This window comes from Macrotis lagotis, chromosome 1, assembly GCF_037893015.1.
Source record: "Macrotis lagotis isolate mMagLag1 chromosome 1, bilby.v1.9.chrom.fasta, whole genome shotgun sequence".
In the NCBI taxonomy this organism is placed as follows: Eukaryota; Metazoa; Chordata; class Mammalia; order Peramelemorphia; family Peramelidae; genus Macrotis; species Macrotis lagotis.
In genome coordinates, this window is record NC_133658.1 from 131511097 (window position 1) to 131533819 (window position 22723).

Genomic DNA, 22723 nt, shown 5'->3' on the forward strand with positions numbered 1-22723 from the left:
CATGGTTAGATCAAACTTGGAACATTATGTTCTAATATAGGTATCATATTTTTAGGAAGGCTATTGATAGTGATATACTGGAGTTAGGTTTTTGACAGTCAACTGCCAGATTTACAGATTTATATATATTGTAAATTAGCAAATGCTACCGAATTTATTGTTCTGTTGTTTGTCTTGACTTAAGAAAATGATGGAGAAAATGTTAATATAGCAGATTCAACTTTAAAATGAGTCATGTATACAGTCCATTTCCCCTGTTCTCAAACTCTTCCCTACTGCATACTGACATACCAGAACATTTCTTGAGTACAGGCAGGGTTTGCTATAAGCATGCGTTAAGTTAATTAAGGATGCTTAATCTGAAGCCGAGGAGATTTATGGGGCACATGATAACTGTCTTCAGGCATTCTAAGGAATGCCACACCAGAGGATTGCGTTGGTTCTGACTGGCTCCAAAGGGCAGAAGCAGCAGCGAGAGGACATTTCAGAAAGGCAAATTTCAAATTTCAAATTCATGTGGAATTGTGTGAAAGTTTACCCCCTGCAGGGAGAGATATTTAGAACTTAATTTGTATTTAATGTTCTATGTACATATTCTTTTCCATGCAAACCTCCCCTCAAAAAAAAAAAAACAACCAAATCTCGAAACCCAAACCAAAAATCTATGAGATGGGGATTGGTTTGAGTCTTTGTATCCTGAGTCGAGTCTGGTTCCTGGTACATAGAAGACATTATTTCATGAAGTCTGATGATTAAATCTAATGAACCCGATTAAAGAGAAGCCATTCAGCATCTAGAGCTATTTCAATCAGGTTTCCCAAATAGGTAGTGGGGTCTCTTATCATCAGAGTTTTTGGAGAAGGGGAAGTTATAATGCTACTTGTTGAAGAGCCCTGAGAGGGGCCTTCTGTTCAGATGTGGGTTAAGACTAGCATGATGGCTGAGGGGCTCAAATTCTAGGATGTCAGTGGGTTCTGTATAAATGGGGGATGTCATGTTTTATGACCCCTGGATCATAAACTCAGATGTTGTGAGTATATTTTTCTACTAGTATTATTCTAATCATCCACATTCACTCTGTGAGCAGTCACAGTTTGGAAACAGTTTGGGGGTGTCTAATAGTAGAGATTGTGGCTCTTCAACAACTGGGTCCTAGAGACACTTATGGTTATCCTGATGTCATGTGTAAAAAAAAAATAAGATTATATTTGTAAAGTACTTAGTTCAGTGTCTAGCATTCAGTAGGCTTGCCTCCCAAATATATAATTGAAGTAGCCCTGGATTTGGAGTCTGACGATAGTAGCAATTATTGAATCAATACACTTTCATTAAACCCAAACACTGTGGACAAAAGGATGAAATAAGATAATCACTTTACTCTAGAAGCTTACAATTCTATTGGGGAGAAGGAATATGCATACAGAAAAATAGACATAAGGTAATTTTTTTGGTGAAAGAAAAATATTAGCAGCTGAGAGAAATATCACTGTAAGCTATCTATACTTGTTTTCTCATCTGTAAGAAGGAGGTACTAATAGATACCATGATTTTCAGCTGGGGGTACTTTAGAGAATATCTAGTCCAATAGAGAATACAATGCCTTGTACACAGTAGGACTGATCTACTGACCTGTCTCACTTCATAAAGCTGTCTCTCCAAGGTCCCTTACAGCCCCCAATCCTATGAGCTGAGTTAATTATGAGTTCTGCAAGTATTTTACTATTCTTTCTGACAATTTTCACTAGGTAAGTGAAAAAAAGATTATAGGCACATTATAACTCCTACCTAAGCCATATGCTTATGGTCGCCATATTTTCTTTTCTTTTTTTTAATTTATTTTTTATTCTCATTTTGTACAAATGTTTTTCTTTTCATTAATAAAATATACTTGTTTGCAAGTAAACAAAATACCCCTCCCCCATGCCCATATTTTCTTAATAAAATGATATGTGTTTTAAAAAAGAATAATACTTCTGTAGCCTTCTCAAAAATTATTTCCTGGATTTTAGATTGTCCTGGAAAAGACAAGGCTATTTAGTTATGATATATGTTCTTATGTATGGGTATATATATATATATATATATATATATATATATATACACTGTATGACACTGTATATATATTTACATATTTATACACACAATATATATAAAAAATTATGTGCACAATGTATAAATATATATGGTATTCATATAGTCTTGTATTAGATGTATACACATAGATGCATGTGTATGCCTATATAGACAAACAGATGTACATACCATACTTATGCATGTGCATATGTGAGTATATGTATCTATAACATATATATATATAAAATATGTTTGTCTATATATCTATCTAATTATCTCACTTCATTTCATACCATAGGAATAGAATTTTTATGTCAATAAATTTTTCTGAACTCCTCTGATCCCCATTTGTTATGAATATTCTCTCCCTCTTTCAATTACATAGGTCACTTTGTTTAAGTGTCTTTCCTAAGACTTAATCATTTTCTAACCCTAAGGCATGTGTGACTTAGAAATGGCATTAGATTATTCTGTACCACTTAATAGTTGACCTTGTGCAAATGGTTTCATCTTTTGAAACTTCAGTTTCCTACTAGAGTATTACACTTGAAGTTAGGAGGACCTAGGTCCAAAACTTGCCTTATTTTTTTAAACTATGTTAAATATTATCTTATTTGTAACTCTTAAAAATTTATTTATTTATTTATTTATTTATTCTTTAGGTTTTTGCTAATGGATCAAGGTGGCTTAGGTCAGGGGAAGGAGTCTTGAGTTGGAGTCAGATGGTTGGTTAAGAAGCCCAATTTAGAAAGTTATGAACTGTTTAACTGTGGGGAAGTCATTACCGCTATTTCCTTGTTTGTAAAATAGCTGCCTCAGATATTCCCTAACTGTGAACCCAGGTAAGTTATTTAAATCACATATTTTATAAAGTACATCAGTTTCCTTATCTGTAAGATGGGGATAATTGTAACAGTAGTACTTATTTCATAGGTCTATTATAAGATTTGTATTGTACTGTAGCTATTGTAGATAAAGGCCTTGTGATCATTATAGAAATAGCAATTATGTTTTCAAATCTGTAAATTAGAATAATAATAATACTGACACAATTATGGTCACAGGATTTTTATGGGAATGCAGTAAGATTATGTATGAGAAAGGTTTTGTAAATTGTGTGAGGGAAAGGTAACAGTACTATATAGACTGGAGAACTGTCCAGATTCAGGTATCAAGGGGTTTAAACTTCAATTCTGACCCTGGCTATCTATGGTAATTAACCTCTCAGTATCCTAGGAAACCGGGATAACTAGGTGGTGCAGTTGATTGAGTGTCAGGCAGGGAGTCTGGAAGACTTATCTTTCTGGATTCAAATCTGACACAACCCTAGGCAAATCACTTAACCCTACTTGCTTGTTTCCTCATCTGAAAAAAATGAGCTGGAACAGGAAATGACAAACCACTCCAGAATCTTTGCCAAGAAAACCCTAAATGGGATCAGGAAAAGTTGGACAAGACTGAAGCAACTGAACAACAATAACATCATTCTAGGAAATTATCAAAGACTATATACATTGAAGAGTTTTAATATCCCCATTTTACAGTTGAGAAGACTGAGGCAAATAAAGATTAAGTGACTTGTCCAGGGTCACACAGCTAGTGAGGTTAAATCTGAACTAGGTCTTCTTAATTCTAGACCTACTTCTCCATCCAGTAGTGACACTGTAGTTTTTCCTACTGACAGAGTCTTCCATATAGGAAGCACTTTAACGTAATATAAGATTGAGTTGATTGTATCTGCTTTACAAATAAAAATAAATGGTAGGTTTTTGTTGTTTTTGTTTAGTAATTTCAGCAGTGGCTGACTTGAGGTTTTCTTGGCAAAGATACTGGAGTGGTTTGCATTTCCTTCTTGGGCTCATTTTATAGATGAGGAAACTGAGGCAAACAAGGTTAAGTGACTTGCCCAGGATCACACAGCTAGCAAGTATCTGAGGCCAAATTTGAACTAAGGAAGATGAGTGTTCCTAACTCTAGATCTGGTGCTCTATCCATTGTGTCACCCAGCTATCCCTCTTGGTAGATAGCATCCTTATTTTCTAGTAGGAAAGACAAGGAAGCTCTGAAGCTTTAATATGATTTGCCTTGAATTCATAATGCTGGTATCCTGGGAAAAGATTTTTGACATATCTTCAAAGAATCCTGCTTTGTCCAGCAAAGTATAGAACACCCCGCTCCCATCAATTTGTAGTTCTCTAATCATCACGTAGAAAAGGCAGAGTTTTTCAAAAAAGGAATTTAATGTAAAAACTGAAAGAGAATTTCATGGGATTTTCTTGAGTCTTGGATTTCCACTTGTATTGGGTGCAATAAACAATAGTTTTTCTTACAAAGGGGACTTTGTAGCAATAGATTGAATGAATCATCTGGTTACCTCCCAGATGACTTTTGAGCAGTTCACAAAGTCTGCATCTATGTTGTCTGGGGTCTGCACAGATCTCAGTTACTACTCTGAATGTTTCTGTGTCAGAGCCTAGAGAATTCTGTGAACTATCCATTGAAATAAGAATTGTTTTTCAACTGTAAATCACTGGGACAGTTCAAAATACAATCAGTTCTTCCTATTATGCAATGGGAGTTTATAGGATTGACAGATGGGAAGGATCATTTAATCCAGCCCATTCATTTTACAAAGGGAGAAATTGAGGCCCATTTATATAGCACTTTAAGGTTTGCATGGTGTTTTATAAGTATTGTCTCATTTGATCTTCAAAACAACCTTGAAAACTACCTATTCAGTGTCTGAAGGTGAATTTGAACTCAGGCAGGGCCAGTTATGTATGTATCCATGGTTTCACCTAGCTGTTTCTATAGAGCTCTGTCTTCTAGAAGATTTTTGAAACAATCCAGCCTAGATAGATGAGCATTCTTTACAGCTAGCTCTAGGCAAAATGATGATGGGGCAAAACATGCTTTGATGTCCTCCAGCCTACCTTTGACATTACCCCCAAGTGTTCATTGTCTTCATGGTAATATAAATTTTAAAGCTGCTGGGGACCTTGTTCTATAAGCACTCAGTCCTTGGAGATTATCTAGTTGTAACTTCACTGGGTCTAGCATTTAGAGTCAGAAGCTGTGTTAGAGGTCATCTAGACCAACTCCTTCATTTTACAGTTGAATAAGTTTGTACATACAAAACTCAATAAAGGGGGATGGAATTTTAAGCCTCTGTGAATGGTACAGTCAGTCTTAGACCATAGGTTTAGAACTGGACCTCAGAAGTCTGAATGACAGAATGGGATTCAAATCTAGGTCTTCCTGTTCCAAAGATAATGTCCTTTTCCTCCCTTTTTCTACTATGGTCTTTCTCCTGGACCTGTCTTCCCTCTACGGACTATTTCCTCTTTAGCACCTACCTTCAGAGAGCAGCAAGTGTGGAGTCAAGAAATCCTGAGTTTAAATTGATTCAGGAAATTATGTGCACAGAGAAATATTGCAAATGGAAACAAATTTTTGTAATCTCTTCTGCACTTTTAAAGTGTTTAAATCTTGTAATCTCATATGTTATATATATATATATATATATATATATATATATATATGTCGTTATACGGAACCAATTATTTTATTCTCCGCTGTCCTGTTAAAATGTTTACTTTTGATCTTTGCTTTGTTCCTGGACATATGCTCACCTGTGAATCAAGCTAAATTACACTGGTGAGACAGTATATTACCTTAAACCAGGTAAGAGTCCCTCCTATAGCCACAACCTCTCCAATACAAGAAGCCAGTAACACCGCCCCTTCCACCTGTCCTGGAGGGGTATTTAAGGGGAGTTTGGCTCCTGGCTCTCTTTTATCCTTTGCTTTCTCTACTTGTCAGTAGCTGAACTATATGTTTAAACTACCCTGCCCACCTCTTGATTTCTCTTTGTGTTGCAGCAACCTTTTAATAAATATGCACTTTTCTTTTTTGCACCTACACTCTGGGGTTTTGATGGTTTTTGAGTTTTTCACTTAGGAATAGAACCACTCATCTGTTATCAAAATTTGGCCTCAGACATTTCCTAACTGTGTGATTCTGGGCAAGTCACTTAACTCAGTTTGCCTGAGTTTCCTCATTTGTAAAGTATATTGGAGAAAAAAATGGCAAACCACTCTAGTGTCCTTGCCTAAAAAAACCTTAAATAGTGGCAGGAAGAGTCAAATATGCCTGAACTGACCAGACAATAATCAAAAACCAGTAGTATGGCCCCTCTTTCTCACCATGAAGGAGGGAGGTGTGCCATTTTATTAAGATAGCTTAATAAAAACCATTTTAATCACTCTGGACTAAGTATTCATGAGCCTTTTATAACACTAGCCCACCCTATAACATTTTCTCCACCATCATTTTGATTCCTTGACCAGGGAAGCATTTGACTTGGACTCCAGAAGACTTGCTTTTCAGCATAGGCAAGTTGATAGAACTCTTATCTAGTGTCCTCAGGATTGACACAACCTGGGTTTGGTTTGGTTCCCACCCTTTCCATCTCTATGGTTGAACCTAAAGTAACCATGGATGTGACTCACAGAGGCTGTCATTAGGTATCCTTAGTGGAGACAGGATAGACCTGACAACTCAGAGCAGAATCTGAGGAGAAAAGGGCCCAGGTGTCACCTGGAAAGAGAAGTAGCTGGCATCTTAAAAGAGGCTACCTTATCAATACAATCAACAGTAGGTCTTTAGAGCTTATCAGATTCCCAGCAAGGCGTTAACTCCAGAATATAGGAGACAAAGAAAGAACCAAAGACAAAAGCCTATGTTGAATCACCAGGAAGCAGAGCTAAAACAAATTCCCAGAAGCCTGAACCTGGTGTTAGGCACAATATTGGACCAAGTATGATCTGTCAACCTATCAAATGAGATGAATAAAGAATAACCAAAGCACAAAGCTCCAATAGAGAAATCAAGACTGAGGATGAATCAAGGCAAACAGATGAAAATGCTGGAACATAATGAAGAACTACTATGGCTTAAGAGAAAAACCAAATGGTAACCCCAGAAGAAAAAATGCTACAAGAAGTAGAGCCTCAGAGAAAAGAATATATGGTCACAAGGAATATAAAAGTATCTGGAAGAAATTGAAATAGGGGAAATATTAAGAAATATCTATTCTTTAATCTGTTCCCTCTGCATGGACCATATACCTTCCATTAATACTGATCCCACCACCATCTCAATTGTCCAGGTTATAAAATGAAGTCAATGAATTTTTAGTAAAGTACTTTGCTCCAAACTGTCTAGGAAGGACTCTTGTAAATCCCAGTCCCCAGGCACAAAACAAACCTCTAGCAACTAAGCAATGGATCCTGCCTTAGCCTGAAAGGATTAAATCTCTGTACAAATAACCTAATTACCTCATCTCTGCTCTCTGAGGTACCTGCCTCCAAGTCCTCTTTAAAAGCTTGCTCACTCAATTGGGTTTCTTGATTTCCTTTGGAAGGTCAGCCTGCTCTGAGGCAGCATAATTCTCCAAATAACTTCTCCCTCCCTTATGCACTTCTTTACTATGTATCCCAGCTTGCTCCTCTCCTTTGGAAGTCAATCTGCTCTTGGGGATCATCATCCCCAACTGAACCACCATCATACAGTGGATCTGTGTTAATCTAAGCCCAATCACTGGTTGGTCCCTTTCCCTTTCCCCCCCTTCCTTAATTGTGCTGTTCTTCCCAGACCAGAGTTCTTTTGTGCTTAAATTTATTGTCTTAAGAACTCTTTACTTTGTTAAAGAACCTAACGAGCAAGCTTTTTTGTAATTTGTGAACTTTTGAAATAACCTGTGAATTAAAATCTATGCCTTTTCTTATCCTCCTGATCCTTAAAAAAAAACCCAAAACAACAAACCCAACAAAGGTTGTAATGGAATATATTTTCAGAGGCTAGACCTAAGGTTGGATAAAGTTTATGAAGAAGCAGATTTCAACTCAATATAAGAAAAAGTTTCCTTACAATTAAAGCTGTTCAAAAAGTGCTCAAACAATTCAAAGATGCCTTTTAGGGGATGTCTCAGATGGAATGGGGGAATGTATTCCCTTCTCACTTGTGAGAGTCCATTGTTGTATATTGGATAAAGCAGTTAGAAAAACCTGGTTCAAATGCCTCCTTTTAAAGACACAAGATCTGTTCTGTTCTGGTTATTCCAACTCTAGGATAGGCTGACCCTCAAGAAAAATACTGAGGGGCAGCTAGGTGGCGCAGTGAATAGAACACCAGCCCTGGAGTCAGGTGACCTGAGTTCAAATTCGGTCTCAGATGCTTAACAGTTACATCACTGTGTGACCTTGGGCAAATCACTTAGCCCCATTGCCTTGAAAAAATAAAAATATTTACCAAAAGAAAAATACTGAGACCAAAAAAAGATGGACCTATGTCAGCTTGGTTATTAAATTTTATTAGGGATAGTTGTGTGAGTTTTCTTATAGAGGACCAGTCCTGGGCAGCAACAGGATTGAGTGAAATGGATCCCTGTGACATCCTTAGACCAGATCAGACACAAAACACAAAATCAGACACAAACACAAAAATGAAGGCATAGTGCCAGATATGTCCTCAAGACACATTGGTGGTGCTTACTTTTGTCCTTTGTTGTCTTTACTTTTTAGTGAATTAGATTTTAGTGAGGAAGAGTTGTGGAAAGTCATAAGCCTCCCTCTCTCTCTACCTGATCAATAGATTCCAGTGGCAAGACAAAAGTGAAGACAAAAGGAGAGGGCCTAGGATGCAATGACTGACCTTGGCCTTTTTAAACTAATATTCTTCCCAATTCTCAGTTCTGTCTGAGGCAACACCCATTGGATGACTAAGGGTTAAGTAAGAATTGAGACAAAAAAATGACCTAGTTTATCAACACAAAAGAATCAATCTGGGAGGGGAAGACCCTCATAATTTCTGATTCTACCAGAAAACAACTGCTACCCACAATCCCTCTGAGCCATCGAAACTCAATGAGCAAGAAAGGATTGGTATTATTGGCCAATCAGGAGTGATTTGGGTTTAATCCCATTTGAATCACAATGATATTTTTCAAAGCCTGTTTTTCTAACATATATTTCAAGAAATCATAAATTAAAAATTACCCAAGAAAGAGTTGTCCCAGCTTTTTGAAAAAAAAAATAGAACAGGAAATTTTTAAAAAATCTAATTAATAAAAACCTAAGACATTACAAAATATAAGATAGGGCCACTTTTTACTGTTTACTTTTGTTCAAGATAATGTACATTAACTGTGAGTCAATGGATACTCCTTAGATACTATATTTCCCCATGTATAAGACAATTCCATGTATAAGATGCATCTTAATTTTGGGGCCTGACATTTGTAAAAAAGTATTACATAAAGTTATTGAACTCAAGTTTTATTCATCATAAAATTCATACAACTCAACACTGTCAAAACTCCCATCCATTAGCTTGCCCTCATCTGTGTTGGATGATGGATGAATCACTGTCTTAGAAGAGACCCTGACTACTCTACTGCCTGTGCTCTGGTCTGTGGTTGGCCACAAGCACTCCCTAGACAAGTCTGGTATGTGGGCATATGCTTAGGCCATTCTGTTTCATGAACCTGAAGCACCAATTGTGTCCTCCTTTGGAATCAGTCTCTTCTTTTTCATCAGTAATTCTTCTTGCCTCCTGCTGAACAATCTTTGTGGATACAGGAATTCCAATGGTTCTTTGCTCTTCAATCCATTTCTTCAGTTCTCTCTCTCTAAATAAGGACATTTGGCTGATTTGCCTCTTCATAGCCTTCTTCTGCCATGGCGTTTCAGGAGGGTTTTCAGTAGGGTTTTTTCTTCCTGTAGCCAGTCTCAGATTGTTTTCTCAGTTGGAGGAGCACTAAACTTTCGCTCCATTCACTTTTGCAAATTATATCACTTTGAACATGGCGAAATGTAACCTAATATAAGGGTAACAAATGCAAAACAATGAACACAAAGACAGCAAGCTGGAAAAAGTGGGAAATGCAAGTAAAAAAATCTACAAATACTGTATATAGGATGCTCCCCGTTTTTAGACCCCAAATTTTTCAAAAAAGTTGGGTAACTTCTTGTTTCAGATTCAGATCTGTAAAACTAAAGGTTTAACTCAAAAGCCACCTTCCTCAAGCCTTTCTGGTTCTCCTTACCTGCAACTTTCCATTCAAAGTTGCCTTTTATTTGCTTTGTATGTGTCTCATATATATCCATGTTGTCTCACCCAAGGAATGTAAGTTCCTTGATGGACTTTCTCTTTTTTGTTTTGGTATCTCCAGTATTGAGCACAAAGAAAGTCTAGCTGAAAGTAATTCCTGAAAAGGGCTTTAGACAGGATTCCTGCAGTAGTTAGGATGTGGAACTAGATATCTAAAAATCCTTTCTAAGAATTTTATGGAGTCAAAAGGTCAGGGTTTGAGTCCTAGCTCTGCCACCTACTTGCAGAGAAGCAGTGGGCTAGTCACTTCATTTCCCTGAGTTTCCTGAGAGGTGAGTTAAGACTAGATAATCTTTTAAATATTCCCTAATTTCCAGAGGCAGTTAGGTAGTTGTGGATAAAGCCTAGAGTCAGGAATATTCTAGTTGATATCCACTCTCAGACACTAGCTATGTTACCCTGGGCAAGTTATTTAATTCTCTGTCTGCCTCAGTTTTCTTAAATGTGAAATGGAGATAATCAGAGCCCTTTCATCCCAGAGCTGCTGAGGATCAAATGAGGTAATATCTGTAAACTGTCTAGCACATTGCCTGGTACATTGTAGGCAACTTAATTAATATTTGTTTTCTTCTATTCTGTTACTCAATTTCCTCAACTATAAAAGGAGTTGGACTAGATGATCTCTAAACTTTGTGAGTGGAATATTCCCAATAAAATCTTTTTAGGGTTAAAATTCCTAGTGAAGTCTTCTCAGAGTTAAGAAATAGTAAAGAAAAAACAAACTATTATTAGAAGAAAGGCCTCTGTATTCCAAACAGGTAGCTCACTCTTCTAACTTTTGATAAGATTATTTTTGACTAGGAGGATAGTGGACTTTTCTTAGAAGACCTTGCATACTCAGACATTATTTCATTTAGATAGACATAGAAGGTCATTAAAAATCTTTTTGATGTTTTCACCATTTGGATGGTGAGGTAATATTTTATGAAAACATTTTAGTCTTCTCTTTGTTACTGGGTAAATTTTTTTCACATAAAGATTGTAACTCTGAAGACCCACCCAATGGGTTTGGAACAGGGGAATTAGGGAGCAGGAGGGCATTGCATTAGGCCATATAATCTTGCTTGACTGTCAATTCAGGGCAGCAACTTGAACTTCACTACCTTTGTGAGACTTGGAGTGTGCCCTTCTCTACAGAAAAGTAAATACTTTCTTTTGCTCAGACCAGTCCCTGAAGATTTTGTTTAGTGTATATTTATCACACACACACAGTTTGATTCCTATTCAAGAAAAATTTGAGACTTGAGATGGGTCTTGATGGCCGAGAATGAAAAGGGAGTAGGCAGATTTCAACATCTTCTTTTTCTCAGGGTTATTTCTTTTTCCAGGAGTTCAAAAGGAGGAGTCCCCAGACAGAGACTATAGTGCTCTACTTCCTCTCACTCTATGGCAGGGTTTCATGACCATTTCATGACCATGTGGATTCAGCTTAGAAAAAGGAAGAGGAGAAGAAACCAAAGCAATTGGGGCAGGAGTAGAGTAGGAAAAGAATGTAGCTCAAATACATTTCCACAAGGGTGATGATTGAGGAGTGGTTTGGTAACTGGTTTCAGATATTCTCCAATGTGTATGCTACAGGGGTGGGTCCCCAAGAAGTGGCTAATGCCTGGGAACACGGCACTCTCAGAACATCAGCAGTATTACTAAGCAAAGGCCTTAACCAAAGTCAGCCTTACTGTTAAAGTCCAAAGTGATTTAGGAAATGGGAACTCACACACAACTGCCATCACAGAATGGGTGACATCCCCTCCCTCCCAGCACAAAAAAAACTTCCAATGCAAAAAGATTACAATATTTCTCTACCTCCTGAATTCCCTTGCTTCACAGTCAAGTTAAGAGAGACTCTTGTAAAGAACAGGCCAGGAAAAAAATCAAATACTAGATTTCTAGAGACAGGAATGGAGAAAGAATTTGGTTACCCAAAACCTTTATCTTGCAGATAGTAAAGGCATTTTTTTAAATCCAAAAAACCTTAGTTAATAAACATTTAATGATCACTTAAGGATAGCTAGGTGGCACAGATAGAGCACTTGCCTTAGAGTTAGGAGGACAGGAGGTCTAATCCAACCTCAGACACTTGCCACTTGCAAATCACTTAACCTTGATTGCCTCACATTCAGGTCATCTCTAGAACCAGGGTCATCTCTAGTCGTCCTGATTCCTATCTGGCCACTGGACCCAGATGGCTCTGGAGAAGAAAGTAAGGCTGGTGATTTAGCATAACATCTCTCCTCACTCAAATTCAACTTATGTGCTTGTCATGGCATCATGGTCTTCTTTTAAAATGAAGGACAAGGGGGGGCTAGGTGGTGCAGTGAATAAAGCACCGGCTCTGGAGTCAGGAGTACCTGGGTTCAAATCCGGTCTCAGACACTTAATAATTATCTAGTTGTGTGGCCTTGGGTGAGCCACTTAACCCCATTTGCCCTACAAAAACCTAAAAATAAAATAAAAATAAAATGAAGGACAAAACATTATTATTAATCACCTACTATGTGCCAAGTTCTTTGCTAAATAAGTGTTTGAGGATTATTAAAAAAAGTCTTTGCCAGTATGATAGTGGAGACAACATGCAAATAACCATGCACAAACAAGCTATATATATATATATATATATATATATATATATATATATATATATACATATATGATAAATTGGAGATTATCTCAGAGGAAAACTCTAGAATTAAGGGGGAATCTGAAAAAGATTTCCTATAGCTGGGACTTAAAGGAATTCAAGGAAGCTAGAAGATAGAGGTGAGGAGGGAGAGAATTCCAGATATGGATTAGTCAGTGAAAATGCTCTAAGTAGGACAAGAAGACAGGAGTCATTGAATAGCAAAGTCCAAGGTGTGCTATAAGGTATTTAAGGAGATTGGAAAAGTAGAGAGTTTGTGTTATAAGTGGTTTTCAACATCAGAGAATTTGATATTTGGTTCTGGAGGAGATATGAGAAGCCACTGGAGTTTACTGAGTAGTGGGATGACATGATCGGACACTTTCAGAAGAGCATTTTGACAACTGAGTGGAGGATGGGGAAGGAGTAGATGAGTGGAGGGGAGAGAATTGAGGCAGAGATTATCAATTAGGAGGCCACTGCCATAGCCCAGGGTGGTGGAAGTGTTGGAGGAGAGAATGGGTACAGATAAATTGACAGGCCTTGGCAATAGATTAGATGTAGAAGATGAGAGAATGAGTCAAGGATAAATCCAGGCTATGAGCCTAAGGCAGGAAGCCACTTTGCCAGGCTACAAAATAAACAATATAAGAAATAGTCATTACAGAACAAGGGAGATATGAAATACCCAAGGAGCCACAAGAATATTTAAACTTTTTTTGCTGGCTCCTTCTGCTACCCCCTCCCATTTTGGTCTATGTGTCATCTGTTGTCAAACAAACACACCCTTGGGTAGGAGACCAGTGGTGACAAAATATACACACACCTACTATATACACCTCCTGCAAGGAAGTTATCTCTGGTCCTCAGGATGAATGGGCACAGATTTTTTTTTTTTAGGTTTTTGCAAGGCAAATGGGGTTAAGTGGCTCGCCCAAGGCCACACAGCTAGGTAATTATTAAGTGTCTGAGACTGGATTTGAACCCAGGTACTCCTGACTCCAAGGCCAGTGCTTTATCCACTATGCCACCTAGCTGCCCCCAGATTTCTTCTCTTTACTTAGGATGCCACCTCTCCCTTGTTTTTATCATTTATTATGACCTTGAACTTCTTTACAGAACTTACAGTAAAAAAAGTATGCAAATAGATGGAGTGGAGGAGTAGGGGACATAAGTTTTGCTAAGAACCATGGTCTACAGCAGAGGTTCATATTAATATCTAACAGTGACTGATATTAAGTGCATACTGCATACAGAACACCATATTAATCATATGAGAAAATAGTTTACAGTTCACAGTCTAGTAAAAGAAAGTCACAGATACTGATTATACCTGCATCTAATTAGAAACCCCCCAAAAAACCTATTATAAAGTAGATTCCAAGGGAAAATGGTTATTATCAACAGAGAATCAGGGAAAGCTTTCAGAGAAAGTGATAATTCTGATAAAGATGGACAGAAATTCAATAATTGAAGTAGGGAAGTAGGGTGGAGAAAGAGCCCAAGCTAAAGGAGGGAATAGTGTAATTTGGGGCATAGAATTAATGATGATGTTTGTCCTTCATTCTTGAAGAAAATCATGACATCAGGGAGGTGATGCCATGACAAGCACATGAACTGGATTTGAGTGAGAGGGTGCTGTGCTAAGTCACTAGTCTCACTTTTTCCTCCAGAGTCATCTCAGTCCAGTGGTCAGATAGGAATCAGGACAATTGGAGGTGACCCTGGATTCGAGGCAATCAGGGTTAAGTGACTAGCCCAAGCTAGTATGTGGCAAGTGTCTGAGGCAGGATTCTAACTCCTGTCCTCCTGACTCCAAGGCCTGACTCTATCCACTGTGCTACCTAGAATTAAGAAAGCACAGGAAGGGTACATGAGATTATAAGTGATCTAATCTGGTAGAGATAGAAATAAATGTGATAAAATTAGAACAACAGGATTAAACCAGATTGTAGATGGCCTTGAGTGCCAGATTAAGGCATATGAACTCTTAGGTGGCAGAGCTAAGAAAGCTTTGAACTGCATGAGCAGACCCACCAGGATGGGTTGCAAAGGGTAAAAGTGGAGGCATACAGTCCTATGAGGAGGATATTGTTAATAATTTTAGCAGATATTTAAATCTAGGTCTGCTTCTAGGCAAATCTGTGAAGGCTTTGCATAACCTGTTACTGCCCATTTCTCAGCAAATCATCTTATTCACCCATAAGACATGGATATCCAAAATCATACACTTTGTGACATGTATTACCTATCAAAAGGTCCATTTTTACCAATTTACACAAAATTTTTCCTCTAGAGAGGTGATGGAGATTGATTGCTGTCCTTCATAAATGAAGAAGACCATGACATCAAGTGAATGATGACATGACATGCACATTATGTTGATTAAAGTGTTGTGTAAAGACATCTTTCTCACTGTGTCTTCCAGAAAAACTCAGTGGCCTGATAATATATGAAACAGGACATCTGGTATTTGGTCTGGATTCAGTGGGAGGGTTTGGTGTTTTAGATGGAGGTCTTTCCCATGTCATTGAGGCACCACAGTGTTTACAGTACTGAGGGCAGAGCAACAGTATGGTATTTTTAAGGTGACAAACTTTCTACGGTGGGGTAAAACTAAGCTGTTTCACAGTGTTCTAAAAGGAAGTGTGGTAATATTTGGCAACAAGTTTTTGACATTAGGGCAAAGAGGAGGCCACAAGACTGCCAGCTGGAAATGTAAGGCTTCCTATTCAAATAGGTTTGGTTGAGATTACCTGGGAAGTCTCTCCCTGTTCTGAGTTCAATTCCTGTTGATAATGTGCTAATGATGTCGTTTCATCAGCACAGAGAATTCCCAGGTGAGGGGAATTTTGTCCATTGTCTCCCCATCAGACTGTGAGCTCCTTGAAAGTTGGATCTCCAGGTCTTAGCACCTAGCTGACTCTTAATAAATGCTTCTTGATTGCTGGTTGGCATCTTCACTTCATTTTACAGCCAGAACTTGAACCTGCCCTTGACTTTAGTTCATCTCTTGCTCCACTATCTTCATCACACTGACTCTAGTGATTCTAAATGACATCTACAAACGTGTTTCACGTGCAACAATATAGCTCCCTACCTTTCCCATCTCCTTGCTCTCCTAATAGACTCCCATGAACTCTGGCTAGCCTGTGATTCCTGTCTACTCCAAATCCCAACTTCTGGCATAGCCGTGAGTACACACACACACACACACACACGCACGCACGCACACGCACTGATCACAGACAATATCTGAATCTAACAGGCAAGACTCAGTTTACAAAGCTCCTAGACACTCCCTCCAATTAATTGAACAAGGAAAGCTCATCTCTCGGGGTACTTTTCCAGTCAAGCACACTCCTCCCCCTTCACCTTCAGCAGGCATCTCCCTCCACTTCCCGTGCTCTACGCCCATAATCCAGCCTTACACACCCGCACGGTGCGCTTTACTCACTCACTCACCCCTTGGGAAGGACAATCACGTTCCATCACACACGCTCACACCCCACCACGTGTCCGGCCCTCTCCCCGCCTCCCTGCCCGGGGGGATGCAGGCAGAGGAGCCAGGCTGGGGGGCCCCCGCCGGGGCATCACATGAGGCTGCCCGCCTTCGGCTGGGGGCGGGGGGGGCCCAGGAGCCCGCGGACCGGGATTGGCTGCGGGGGGGATGCCGGCCGGCCTCAGGGAGCACACACCCTCCAGCGGCAGCCAATGGGCGGCGGGCAGGGCTCGGGCGCGTCAGAGGAAGGCCGAGGGGCGGGCTCAGCTCTCAATGAGCCACATTGTTGCGCCAAAGTCGGACGAGAGCTAGAGGACCTCCGCCACCTCCGCCGGCGCGCCGCGGCCACGGGAGCTGAGAGGAGACCCGAGCCCAGCGGCCCGGAGCAGCCCCAGCGAGCCGCACTTTTGCCTTGGATGAATCAGTGGGTCGCGCCCCCAGCCCGAGTTTCCCGCCCGGCTGCTCCCCGAGGAACTCGCGTGTCTTAGCTCCGTCCGAGGCGCTCGCGGGGAGCCGGCGTCTAGTCGAGATTATCCCGGTGCGGTCCAGGACTGACTCCTGGACGGACTCGAGCTATTAAGCGATCGCCGCCCCGTCGGGGAAAACACTTCTGAACTTTGGATTCGGTCCCCTTCCCCTTCAACCGTTTGCTCCATCCTCGGAGCTGCCGCGAGTTTCGGCTTCGATCTGAGTCCAGAGAGCGGATCTCTGTCCCTGGTCCGCTTGCCGCCTCCTCCTCCACGCGCGGCCCCTTGCCGGTGAGGTCCCCGCCGACGTCGCCCCCACCCCACTTGTGTCCTAAAACCGAATCCCCTTCGGGAACAGCTGGAACATGATAGCTTCGCATCTGCTCGCTTACTTCTTCACGGAACTCAACCATGACCAGGTCCAGAAGGTGAGGCCGGGGGCCGGGAGGGACCGCGCCCCCACAGGTAGAAGACGCTTTCTCCCTGGGATCCTTCTCTCCCCTCAGGACTCAGACATGGCTTTTTGTTTTTTGACTCTTGGTGGGGGGGCGGGTGTTTCTAATCCACTCTTGACCCCTCCCGCCCCTCTTCTTTCCTCCACCCTGCCCCAGGGAGCCGGAAAAGACTTCTGGTCTGGGGAACTCCTCCGCCGAAGCCACGTCCGCTTAACGAAGTCCGGGGGTGTGCGCGCATTCGGGGGATGGGAGGGGGAGCATGTGTCTGCGCGGGAGCGCTTGTGATTTCGGTCTCTGAGTGTGTGTGTGTGGACGTACACGTACATAGCAGGGCTAGATTTTCCTCCCCTGAGGCCAAGCAGGAGAGTCAGACACAAGCTCCTTTTACATGTTTGGAGGGGGCCTTGTCTTTGTCCACGTGGTTTAGGCATGGGGGTGGGGGACCACAGGAGGGGTTAGCAAAGCTACGGACCCACCCCCGGCGTGCCATAGGTAGAGAAGAAAATTCAGGGAGGCCTTTAACTCAACCCTTTTTCCAGAATAGGTAGGGACTATCTGTGTCTGCCCCCTCCCCAATCCCGATTTGGGGCTGTGGCGAGTTGCTTGGAGAGGGTGGAGCGAGCCGGGTCTGGGACTGGGGTTGGCCCCAGTGCTGTTTTGATTTGAGGGAAGGAAATCTGTCTCTTCAGTTCCTCAAAGTGTCTGCTATAGTTTTCCCTTTATTCCTTTGGGAGGGCTCTCCAACTTGATATTCCCAGAGTCAAAGCTTTTAGCATCATTTAAATCCCCTTTATTTAAATTAACATAAGAAGAGGATGGGCACTAGGTTGGACTATGTTCTCCCCTGTAGCAACTGTTGGGTTAGGGGTTGGCTTCTGCCTGTGTTTGGGAAAGTCTCACCCCATCTACCCCCCCCCCCCCCATCCTTTCATCATCATCATCCTTGTGCAGAATTCCAAATTTCACCTCTCTCAAGGTGGGGAATGGGATGGCACATCAATGAAACTATCTGGATTTAAAGTTAGCTTGGAAAGTTTTCTTGGGAAGGCTTTCACCCTCAGGATTTTGTGACTGTAGTGTGGAAATCATGTCTACTTTCTTGGCACCTCTGTCCACAGTCCCAGCTGCCCCAGCTGTGGACCTGGCTAAAGCTCTTTATAACTGGACCCTTTTTAAAATAGAATGTTGATGGGTCGACATGGAAAAAGCCCTTTTGCTAAACTCTATTTCATTCTGAGTGAGCTTCCCTTTCACCAGGCCAGTGGGGGTGTATAGCCTCTTCTCTCCCAGTTCAAGAATTTTAAATGTCCTGGACCCAATTTCTCTTGTCTTGGCAGCTCTAGTGGAAGGGATGACTTGGACTATCTCCCTCCAGAGCCTGGGGGGTGGGTAGGATGGGGAATGAGTGGACTGATGTGTTTAGGGGCAGAATGAAGAGGCAAGAATTTGGCTCATTTGAAGTATAGTGACAAGAGAGCAAGCACGCTTTAGAGATTTGGCGTGGAGAAGAAGGCAAACTTCTCCACATCAAATGGTTTGTCTACCTAAGACATTCCTTTAACTTCAGTGAAACAAACCCATGTCCTTGGGTGCCAGATTTAAAGAGTCTTGCAGTTATAGAAATCCCTAATCAGACATCCAGGAGAGCAGGTAGGTGAAAGACCCAAAGCTAAGAGTATAAAAACAAAATAAAATGTGATCAGTTAAAATCTTGTTTCTGGAACTCTGACAAAATAACCCTGCAAATAAACCATACCTTTACAGGGCCTCAGTTTGGAAAAGCAACAGAAGAAAGGAGTGTTCTTGCTGAGTATTGCTAAGTAATACTTGCCCACAACTCACTGTTGGAATGTAGCTTTAGGAAAACAGTGATTCTACCCCCTGCTCAACTCTTTTAATATCCTTTTATTGAAATAAAGTCTATGAACAGACTTGCCCTTGCCAAGATCTCTAGGACTGTCTGCCCAGGAAGGATAGTAGCTATTTGAGTTATGCTTTAGAGGAATTTTTTTTAAACTTTGCTTTGAGAAATCACTAATGAATTGATAAAGACAAGAGTAGAAAAAAGGAAGAAATATGTAGTTGGAGGTCTTTCCAGCTTGAGTAATATTAGTCCCAAAGCATTTGGCTTAGTTTAGAGTGCCCTTTACTTTATTTAAATTCCTACCCTTTGGGAATATTAATGAATTTGTATTCCTATTAGGGGATAGTGTAAAGAGCATTGGAATGGGAGGTTAGAGAGACTTGACTTTAGGCTGTACTGGGCCACTAAATTATCTTCCCTTTAACTCTTCTAAATATCTGACCAGTCTCCCAGTAAGGATTTTTGTGATAATCTTATGAAGCTAATAAGTTAGCATATGAAAGCACTTTACAAAGTAAAACATATAAAGATATTGTTTTCAGTCTATTTGGGTTGCTCTTAGCCATGCTGGGCCTCAGTTTCCTCATCTGTAAAATTGGACTCTAGATGACCTTTGAGGTCTTTTGCATCCCTAGAGCTATAATCCAATGATGTTTATCTGAAAAAGAATTTCTCATGTCTCTTCAAGCCTAGCTCTAAATTTTGTGATTTTTAGGGTTCCATGATCTTTTGAAGTCCTTTTCAGTCACTTCTGCCCTGCTTTGGTCCCAATGCCACTATTTTAATAGTAGAGGCCACCATTACTTAATTCTTACTTGTCTGACTAGGGCAATAGGATCCCAACAGGTCTTCCTTTTAAGCAGTTTGCTAGACTCTAGAGCCTGGTCATGTCACTCCTCAATTGAACAATCTTTCTTTGAAAAGTACCTGTTACTCTATGTCACCCAGCACCCTTCCCTTTTCCAAATTAAGATCAAATGATTTGTCTAAACTCATAAAGCTGGACTAGAACTGTTTGGCCTGATGCTCCCTGCTGGAAACTCAAGTGCCAGTTATATCATCTCAGAATATAAATTGCTTTAGGGCAGGGATTGTTTCAATTTGGGGGTCTTGTATCTCTTACTATAAGCTGAGTGCCTTAAATGGTTACTTACTTTCGAGCTTAACACTTATCTTTGCACTGTATTCATCCAAGTCTATCTCCAGTCATCCTGGTCCATATCTAACCACTGGACTCAGGTGGCTCCTGACGGTAAAGTCAGACTGTCAACTCAGCATAGCCCCCTTCCCCCCAACTCAAATCCAGTTTACTGGTGTATCATAGCTTTGCCTCCCTGAAGTCATGGTACTCTTTGAGAGGGAAGTACAAACAACAACCACTATGTCCCCAAATTTGTACTTTCATGTTTGCCCACACCTCTGCCTTCCTGCTATCCTTCAAACCAAATTCATAAATCAGCCTTCTGCATGAAATTTTTCCTGGTTTCCTTGGCTAACAACATTATCACCTTTCAATTATGTGTATATCTGTTTCTATAAACATATGTTTGTGAATATATATGTTTTATATTGATCCATAACCTAGATGACTCCAGAGGAAAAAGTGAAACTGATGCCTTTAGCACAGCAGCCCCTCACTTACATCCAATTCATTTGCATGTCATGGTATCACCGCCTTGATGTCACTATCTTCTTCCAGAACAAAGGACAAACATCATCAATCTGTCTGTGTTTGTGTATTCTTTCCAATAGCCATGGAGTATGGAGTATGTTGTTCATTTTGCACATGTATTCATTTTGTATTTCTTAGACATAGATTAGGTACTTAATTTAGTGAATTTAATGAGAATAGGAAAACCACCTCTCTAAATTCCTTCCACTGCTTTGTTTACAACTAGCTCTTAATACTGAATTTTAATTTCTGAGTTTGAATTTGATCCTTTGCTTCTGTATGTACTATCAGTGGTAGAAAAAAATTAATTTTTTTAGGAAAGTTAAAAATCAAATGAGTGACATTGGACTAAGATCAGTAAATGATCAAATTGGCATTGGACTAAGACCCTTTTGTAGCTTTAGAACTCATAACTGATCTTTCTTCTGCTCAGTAGCCCTGTGAAGGTTGGGGGAGGGAATGATGCTGGTCTTAGTGATCTCTCTGTGGTAGAGAGAGACAGGCTTTTAAAATTGCTTTCCAGCAAGTGGTTATTTCAGCAGCCATGTGTTTTGGGACTACATTCCAATGGGAACAGTAGATGCAGGGAAGTCACATTTCATATGTGTTCAACTATCTCTCTTCCCCCCATTTCCCCAGATAGCCTTGCTCACTTCACTAAAACAGTTTTAAAGTGCTTTTTACAGCTCAGAAATTATTAAAGATACACACACATACATATATATGCTTCTATGTGTGTCATTTGGCTTGTATTCACTGAAAGTGGGGGTGTCTTCTCACTTCATCTTGCTGCTGTAAGTAGCAATGTGACAGGAGGGCTGATTGTTGTGATCTGTAAGTAAGGGCCTAACAGCTTATCTGTTTTGTGCTTTAAAGTTTAAAAAACACATTCCTATCAACCCAACAAGAAGCTAGATAATACAACTTTTATTAATCCTACTCTATATAAACGGGAGGTTGAGGTTAAGTGACTTATTAAACACTATCTAGGATCAGTATCAGACCAAATTCTTATGACTCTGAAGTCCATTGTTCTCTCCCCTTTACCACTGACTCCCAGAGGTTCATGAAAGGATTATGTGAATGAATGAATAAAGCATTAAGGGTTTACTTAAGTGCAAAACTCTATACTGAGTTTTGGGAGAATACAAATAGAAGAGAGTCCCTACTCTCAAGAACCTCTTATTTTAATGGAGGTGACTACACATATAGCAGGCTTCAGCTCCAAGTCAAATGGGCAAAGAAAGTCCTATGGAAGTAGGAACAAAGCAAATATTAATAACTTCTTGACCTTTTAACCAACAAAATCATATCATTTTCTGGTGTTGAACCATTTGACAGTGCCAAAGAGTTTGATAGCAAGGACAGTTTCTCATCTCTGGGTCTTTAGTAACTGTAAACATGTAGAAATGATTTACCAGGTTGAATTTCTATGTGGTTTGCTTCCTAGAAGGATGACTTTTGGTCACTGAGCTGGAAGAATTACCTTTTCTAAGTTTCTAGAATCCAAGGTCCTGGTCTGTATTCATCATGGTCTGAGGGGAAATTTGATGGTCAAGGTGGTGCTGGTAGATCGAATTACCTGGCACTTGTGGCTTCCTGCTTTTCCCTCAGGGATCACTGCTACTTTTTTTTTTGGTTTATTTATTTTATATTATAAACATACTCTTGTTATGAGAGTAAACATAATCTCCCCCCCCCCCCCCCAAGAAGATGGGAAACTTCAAGAATAGTGAGAGAGAAGAAAAAATGTACTTCAGTCTGTGTTCAGATTCCAATGACTGTATTTCTGGGATGAGTTGCCTTCTTTATCCTAAGTCTACCAAAGAAGTTGCTTCAATATTTTTCCTACAGTTGCTATTACTAGTTGTATTTCCCTCTATTCCTTCTCTCTCCTTTCA

The 22723-nt window shown here is 40.3% G+C and overlaps 1 protein-coding gene across 2 annotated transcripts in view; it reads left to right on the plus strand.

The window, feature by feature from the left end:
* HK2 (hexokinase 2) overlaps positions 1 to 22723 on the plus strand; it is a 100665-nt gene that overhangs the window by 6728 nt on the left and 71214 nt on the right. The window contains exon 1 of one of the 2 annotated variants that reach the window (XM_074208445.1): positions 16643 to 17259. The exons of the other annotated variant lie outside the window; for it this stretch is intronic. Within the exon in view, the coding sequence (XP_074064546.1) occupies positions 17197 to 17259 (63 nt within the window). The 5' untranslated portion in view covers positions 16643 to 17196. Of the gene's footprint in view, positions 1 to 16642; positions 17260 to 22723 lie in introns of those variants that run through there. 2 annotated transcript variants of the gene reach the window in all.